An 8,371-nucleotide genomic window follows, 5' to 3' on the forward strand; every position below is an offset into this window, starting at 1 on the left:
TCTTGTTGAAAGCTCTCTCAAAAACTTCTCTTATGTCCTAATGTCTTTCAAAGACAATATTAATGAGCAATCTCAATTGTTCTCTCAAAACCATCCTCTATTTATAGAGTTGTGCTTTTCCTTACAAAGCCAAAACCAACTCCAAATAGGATTACTATTCCAATCATTTTCCTAATAGAATTGGAAACCAAATAAAGAGAATAATTCCAATCCTTTTTCAAGTAGGATTAGGCCATGGGCCTTTGTTGGAACATGGGCAATAGCCCAACATATTCCTCTTAAAGTTGATGCTTTGAATCTGCCTGAGATTTAGTCCTAGATCAATTGGTACGTTTCCGCTAAACATGTTCCTTTCAAGATCAGGAAATTTGAGCATAGTGGCATTTGAGATTGAGCTAGGAAGTTTACCACTAAAATTATTAATCCCAAGATAAAGTCCTTCAAGATTTGGAAGACTATAGCCTAAGTTTGTAGGAAGTTTACCGGACAGAGTATTCGCAGCAAGTGCTATTACTTTTAGTGAAGAAATGTTGAAAATTCTAACAGGAACTTCACCTGATAGCGCGTTCGATCCAAAATATTGTCCTTCAAGACTAGAGAGATGTCCTAGTTGTGGAGGAATATTACCATGAATTTTATTTTCACCAATGTCTATCATTACCAAAGTTGACAAATTCCCAAGAGATGGTGGTAGTATTCCAACTAACTCGTTTCTTCGAAGACTCAATTTCCGGATAGCTGGTAGGTACATTTCACTTGGTATATCTCCTGCAAATTTGTTTTGAAAATAAGTATATGGTTATCATGCTAAAGATCAGACATAGGGTGTCTTTGGTACGGACGAAAATGTTCTCCACAAAATATATTAATCTTTGTTTGCTACTAGACAATGCGCACATTGACTATATCTAGTGAAATTAGGAACTTCGTTTAGAGTATTCAAGATTTAATACATACAAAATCACGTACCTGTAAAGTTATTCCATCCAATAAACAGTTCTTGAACCTTTGACATGTTCCACATGTCTCTTGGTAAATTTCCTATCAAATATAACATCACACACACACAAAAAGGATGATTAATTCAAGAAGAAATTACTAGTAAAATTAGTAAATGAAAAGTTTACAAGTTAGTTAATTACCTGTGAATTTGTTATAAGACAAGGACAGAACTTCAAGTTTGGTGCATTTATTTAAACCTTTAGGAAGTTCACCCACAAATTGATTATATTGCAGGGATATATATTCCAACAGTGGCAGATTAGTGCATATCTCATTTGGCAAACTCCCAGTTAACTCATAATTCCGAGACAAATCAATGTCCTTTAAAGAAGACAAACTGAAAATGGACAATGGAACATTTCCAAATAGACGATTTTTAGAAAGATGAAGAACTTGAAGCCTTGTAAGAAATCCAAGGCTTAGTGGGATTTGACCAGTGAGATTATTCATTTGCAAATACAAGTATTTTAAATGCCTCAGACACCCTATTTCATCGGGGATTTGGCTATAGAAACTGTTGTTTCCAATGTCCAAAGAGTTAAGGAAGGAGAGGTTCCCAATATCTGTTGCGATTGAACCTCTAAATCCAAAGCTTTTGAGGACTAATGATGTCACTCTTTGATGCTTTTTACTGCAAGATATGCCTATCCAATTGCAAATGTGAGTTCCTTTTGTTCAGTTTTTTGACAACATTTCATTGGGCTCTGAAGTTATATGAGCTTTGAAAGATAAAAGAGCAGCCTCATCAGTTGTAATGTTCGATGCATTAGTAACTGAGAGGTACGTTAACAAAATTAGGAATGCTATTATCATAGTCCTCGCAACCATTTTGATTTGTTCAACTTCTTTAGCAGCTATTTGTGCCTAAGTTTTCGTTTTCAAACACCATCTATATATACTGTGTGTATACTTCTAATTGCTTCAACACTTATCTAATTAATACCAATGATCAACACCATCTATATATTACTGTGTGTATACGTAATATGTTTGAATGATTTTTTAATTTTTTTTGTATATTGCTAGCTGAACTTGACTGCAATTCATTGCTAAAGGGAACCATTGGTTGTGGAATTCTGTATTGATAGTTAAATAATTTACTTGACATTTTTTATGTAGTTTTAGGCTATAGTATAATGTCATCATTCGAATGTATATATATAACCTCCCAGAATAGATGCTTGACAAAAGAATGTCAACTGTTACGGTCAAATTAATGAAATCTAAACATGTAATGTGTATTCAGAGGCGAATCTAGGATTTTTCGAATATGGGTGCACCAAGAAAAAATGTATTAAGTGGGAATTGATCCGAACATGGGTGCACCAAGAAAAATGTATTAAGTGGGAATTGATCCTCAGTCCTCAAAAGTCAAAAGCTCAACATTTAACCATATGGATCAACTAGACTTTTTATAGTACGGGTGCAAGAATATAATATTATACAAATGTTAGAAAATATATACATAAAATATCTAATTTTACGAAGAGACCACGGGTTCGGATGCCCTATTTTTTGCACCTAAATTCGCCACTGTGTGTATTCAATAGCTTTTATTCAGATATTTTTTATATATATATATATATGTGTGCATGTTAAGGAATTCAATCAATAATTATCTACGGATCTAAATGTGAATCCAGTTATTATTGTATATTAACTTGAGGTCGGTATAAAATTCATAAACTTCAAAATAGATGCCATTCCGATCCCTACATCCTGAGAAAGAACTTCCACTTGGATTAATTTTAAGTCTCGAGTTCTTGTTTAACATTTTCTTATATGAAGTTGGAACGAAAACTTCAATGCAATTAATTCAAATTAACAAGTAGTCGTGATGACATAACAAATATCTGGAGGATAAAACAAAATCATTTATTTCCGAGTTTTCTTTGCCGATAGACCAATCAATTGATAAGATATGCCAAGCAGAACAATGAATATAGCTGCCAGAAAAACTCAACAGAAGAAAACAAGAAACTGCGTAACTCTATTATATCAATAGCAACAAGAGAAGTCTATTATATAGACTTTTACAGAGATTTTCTGTATAAGCACTAAACCCACAAACCCACTACTACTAGGACTCCTAACAAACTCTGCTATCTAAACTGAAAACACGTCTACTTCCTAATAACTAGGAGTTGAATAATTCAACTAAACAAAAGACCAACAAACGTGAAATAAATAGTTCATAAATAAAATAACACTTCCAACAATGCCTCCCTTAAACTGATAAGTCACAGACATCAGTTTAATTGTCTTCACAAGCGACAACTTCCCTCAATGAGCAAACTCCCAGTAGCTTTCTCATCTTCACAACTGCTGCATAACTGAGGGGCTTTGTTAAAATATCAGCAGCTTGGTCTTCACTTTTGCAGTAGACAACATCAATGATCTTATCCTTTGTGAGATCTCTCAAGAAATGAAATTTCACATCAATGTGTTTGCTCCTCCCGTGTAACACTGGATTTTTAGAAAGCTTAATCGTTGAACCATTGTCACAGTAAATTAGAGTTGGCTTTTGCGGAAGAAGACATAGTTCAGACAGAATGTTATTCAACCAGATAGCTTGAGTAGCGCACACAGTTGCTGCCACAAATTCTGCTTCTGTAGTTGATAATGTAACAATTGGCTGCTTCTTGGAACACCATGTAATAGCACCTGAACCAAACATGAAAACATAACCGGATGTGCTTTTCCTATCATCTTTATCTCCAGCATAATCACTATCTGTGAAGCCGATTAAATCTGATTCGCCTCCTTTTTTGTACAAAATGCCAAAATCAGCAGTACCTTGCAAATACCTGAGAATTCTTGTAGCAGCCAGTAAGTGAGCTTCTCTTGGACTTTCCATGTACCTGCTTATAAGACTTACAGAGTACATTATATCAGGTCTAGTGGCTGTTAAATACATCAAACTTCCCACGATTTGCTTGTAGAAAGTGTTGTCAGTCCTCTTTCCTGTAGAATCCTTTTCAAGCTTCAGCCCTGTCTCTGCTGGTGTGGTGACAGAGTTACAGTTTGTCATACCAAATCTCCTTAAAATTTCTTGGACATATTTCTTTTGTGAAATAAAAATTCCACTAGAATACTGCTTCACTTCAATTCCGAGAAAGTAATGCATCAAGCCAAGATCCGACATTTCAAACTCAGTCATCATCAATTGCTTAAAATTTTTAAGCAATACATGATCATTCCCAGTATAAATTAAATCATCTACATACAAGCATACAATGACAAGCTTCCTATCTTCAACTTTAGTATAAAGTGTATGCTCATAAGGGCATTTTCTAAATCCTGCCTTATTGAAATAAGCATCAATGCGACTATACCAAGCTCGTGGAGCTTGTTTTAGCCCGTATAATGCTTTTTTCAATTTGCAAACTTTATTTTCGCTACCATACTTAATGTAACCAGGGGGTTGATCGACATATACCTGCTCTTGCAATTCTCCATGTAGGAAGGCTGATTTCACGTCCAATTGATAAATTGGCCATTTGTTTTGGGCTGCCAATGCCACCACCAACCTGATGGTATCGAGTCTGACTACTGGAGCAAAGACCTCTTTGTAATCCACACCATACTCTTGCTTATATCCCTTGGCCACTAAGCGCGCCTTGTACTTATCAACTTCACCATTCTCATTGAGTTTAGTTTTATAAACCCATTTAACTCCAATGGTCCTTTGCCCTTTTGGTAGATCAGTAAGCTCCCAGGTGTTATTTTTCTCAATTGCTGAGATTTCAACATCCATTGCCTCCTTCCATTTTTTTTCTTGCGCAGCACTTTCAAAACTTATTGGGTCACAATCTGCAAATAGTGCAAAATGAGCAATTGTCTCATCATTGATATTAACACCGGTTACCTGATAATCTTGCATCCATGCAGGTCTTTTTCGGACTCGAGGGACAGCTTGTTCTGTTTCAATAGGTGCTTCTGCAGGTGGCAAATCTTCAGCAGTTGGAGCAATATTTGCTGGAATTTCAGACCTTGGAGCTATTTCCTCAGATTCATCATTGCATAGAACTTGATTAGATAACTTTTCATCCCAGTTCCATGTATTGTGTTCATCGAAAACAACATCTCTACTAGTCACAATCCTTTTTGTCAAAGGATTAAACAACTTGTATGCTTTCGACGTGTTGCTAACACCAAGAAAGACACACTTAACGCCTTTATCATCAAGCTTCTTTCTCTTTACATCTGGGACATGTACATAGGAAATGCATCCAAAAATTCTGAAGTGATCTACAGCTGGTCTCCTTCCACTCCAAGCCTGCTCCGGTGTCACATCTCGAAGAGAAAAAGTAGGACTTCTGTTCAAGATATGGATGCTCCAATTTACTGCTTCCGGCCAAAATGTCTTTGGAACTCTTCCTCGATTCAGCAAGCTTCGAACCATGTTGAGAATGGTTCTATTCTTTCTCTCCGATACACCATTTTGTTGAGGTGTATATGCTGTTGTGAGCTGTTTTCGAATGCCACGAGACTCACAAAATTCTTCAAATGCCTTAGAGCAATATTCGCCTCCACGATCTGTTCGGAGGCTCTTAATGGTCTTTCCAGTCTCATTCTTCACGAGAGCTTTGAAACTTTTAAATACATTAAAAGCCTCGGATTTTTCCTGCAAAAAATATACCCAAGTCTTTCGGGAATAATCATCAATAAAGGTAATAAAATACCTTTTCCCTCCATTAGAAATTGGGTTTATCGGCCCACAAATGTCTGAGTGAACCAACTCCAACACTTCATTTGCTCGCCATGACTTGCCTTTCGCAAACTGAGATCGGTGTTGTTTGCCAATAACACATTCTTCACAAACCTGGGAAGGGACGACAATTTCTGGAAGCCCTGTCACCATTCTCTTCCTTTGAAGAATCTTCAAGCCACCAAAGTTCAAGTGACCATATCGAAAATGCCACAACCATGACGGATCTTTAACTTCTGCTTTCAAACAACGATGGATATTCTCTATCTTCAGCGGGAACAACCTGTTTGAACTCATTTTCACAACAGCAATAGCTCCTCTAGTAGGATTATAAATCTCACATGCACCTTTCTCAATAGTTATAACATATCCTTTTTCTTGCAATTGACCAACACTTAGCAGATTGCTTTTCAAAGCAGGAACATATAGCACATTTGAGATTGTTTCTTCAAAACCATTCTTGGTTCTAATCATAATCTCTCCCTTTCCAATTGCACTCACAGTGGAAGAATCACCAAAACTAATTGTTGAACGGAAGTCTTCATTCAAAGAAGAAAAAGAATACTTACTTCCACACATGTGATTGCTGCAGCCTGTATCCAAATACCAAACGTTTTGTTCAGGTTCCTTCTCTACTTGGACTGCCATCAACAATGTCTCAACTTCGTCACTTTCAACAAAATTTGACTTCTCATCCTTGTCATTAGGCAGCCTGGTATAACATTCAGACTTATAATGACCAAATTTATGACATCGATAGCATTCTACTTTTGATTTGTCAAAATTCCTTCCTCTCCCTTTACCGTGGTCATCATTGGCTCTGAAATTCCTACTGCCGTCTTTGCTGCTTTCATCTCTATATCCTCGATCTCCTCTTCCTCTTCCTCTACCTCTACCCCTTCCTCTAAAATTTGAGAAACGAGTATTAGTAGAAGCCTTCAAAGCCTGCTCTTCGGAAGATGAACTGCGGTTCATTTTTTGCTCATGTACCAATAAGGAACTTTGCAATTCGTCAAGCGATAACTCATCTATATCTTTTGACTCCTCAATGGAGCAAACGACATAGTCATACTTCGGCATTAGGGAGCGCAATATCTTTTCCACAATTGTGACATCAGTCATCTTTTCACCATGAAATCGCATTTTGTTGCTAATCTCCATTGTTCTAGCGCAGTAACTCATTACAGACTCTCCTTCCTTCATCTGCAACGTCTCGAAATCCCTTCTCAAGGCTTGAAGTTGTGCACGCTTCACTCTTGTAGTGCCTTGATACTTCTTTTTCATTGAGTCCCATATATCCTTGGAAGTTTCTTTGCAAAGAATAGTTTCCAAGATAGGACGCTCAATAGCCTGAAAGAGATAATTTTTTGCTTTCAAATCTTTCAATTTTCTTGCTTCGAACTCCGTTTTTTGAGCATTTGTCAAAACTTCGCCTTCTGCTGGAACACCAATACCGTCTTCCACAATTGGCCAATACTCCTTTGACCTTAGAAAGTTTTCCATCAGCATACTCCAATGGTCATAATGACCATCAAAACGAGGAATGGCTGCTTGCACAAAGTTGCTCTCTGAAGCCATAGAAAAAATAAAATTTCTGGGCAAACTCTACCTCACAGGTGTTTGGATCTAACGAGCTCTGATACCACTGATAAGATATGCCAAGCAGAACAATGAATATAGCTGCCAGAAAAACTCAAAAGAAGAAAACAAGAAACTGCGTAACTCTCTTATATCAATAGCAACAAGAAAAGTCTATTATATAGACTTTTACAGAGATTTTCTGTATAAGCACTAAACCCACAAACCCACTACTACTAGGACTCCTAACAAACTCTGCTATCTAAACTGAAAACACGTCTACTTCCTAATAACTAGGAGTTGAATAATTCAACTAAACAAAAGACCAACAAACGTGAAATAAATAGTTCATAAATAAAATAACACTTCCAACAATTTGTTGTACCATTATTATTTTATACTCTCTCCGTTTTTATTTGTTTGGCCAATTTAACTTGACATAGAGTTTACGAAAGTAAAATAAAATAAAATTGAATCTTGTAGTCTTAAGTAAAATATATGTTTAATATATCAAAATGTCCTTTAATCATATGATTTTAAACATGACATGAAAGAAAAATTAAAATAAAAAAGTTATCGAAAAAGAGAAGAGACATTTCAAAAAATATATTAAAAATAAAAATAAAACAACCAAAAACAGGAAAATGTTTTGTACTCCATATACCAATGTGTATTTGCTACTGGCTTGCCTAATTTTATTGGTTCATTAATAATGGGAGATCAATAAATGACACGGCAGGTAGAGTTATTTAAGAAATAGGAGTAATAAAGTACAGATTCAGATCTGGGGACAAAATAATAATTGATAATTGTCCATGTGCTTTAGATTCCAGTTCCATCATTATTATAACCATGTTTATTATAAGTAATTACCTATTAATGTAATAAATAATATTATAAAACAGAGTTTAAATTATATATGTTGATATAAACAAAGATTATACCATCGTGTCATTATTATGTGAGCTCACAGATAGAGTGTTTAATATAAATTCAATGTATTCCGCAATATTTTGCTACCAAATTATTACTACACGTTTTGTAATTAAATAAAACCTTGCTATTTTCCATAAGTGCAAA

General features: G+C 35.6%; 1 protein-coding gene across 1 annotated transcript; it reads right to left on the bottom strand.

Moving 5' to 3' along the window:
* Positions 1-217: 217 nt before the first annotated feature.
* LOC107058826 (receptor-like protein kinase) lies at positions 218-1,452 on the bottom strand. Its single transcript, XM_015305002.1, has 3 exons — positions 1,143-1,452; positions 970-1,041; positions 218-768 (listed from the first exon to the last, which is right to left on the bottom strand). Exons 1-3 carry the CDS (start codon positions 1,450-1,452, stop codon positions 218-220), a joined length of 933 nt encoding a protein of 310 aa, XP_015160488.1.
* Positions 1,453-8,371: the final 6,919 nt, after the last annotated feature.

Source organism: Solanum tuberosum, unplaced genomic scaffold, assembly GCF_000226075.1.
Source record: "Solanum tuberosum cultivar DM 1-3 516 R44 unplaced genomic scaffold, SolTub_3.0 scf00661, whole genome shotgun sequence".
Lineage (NCBI taxonomy): Eukaryota > Viridiplantae > Streptophyta > Magnoliopsida > Solanales > Solanaceae > Solanum > Solanum tuberosum.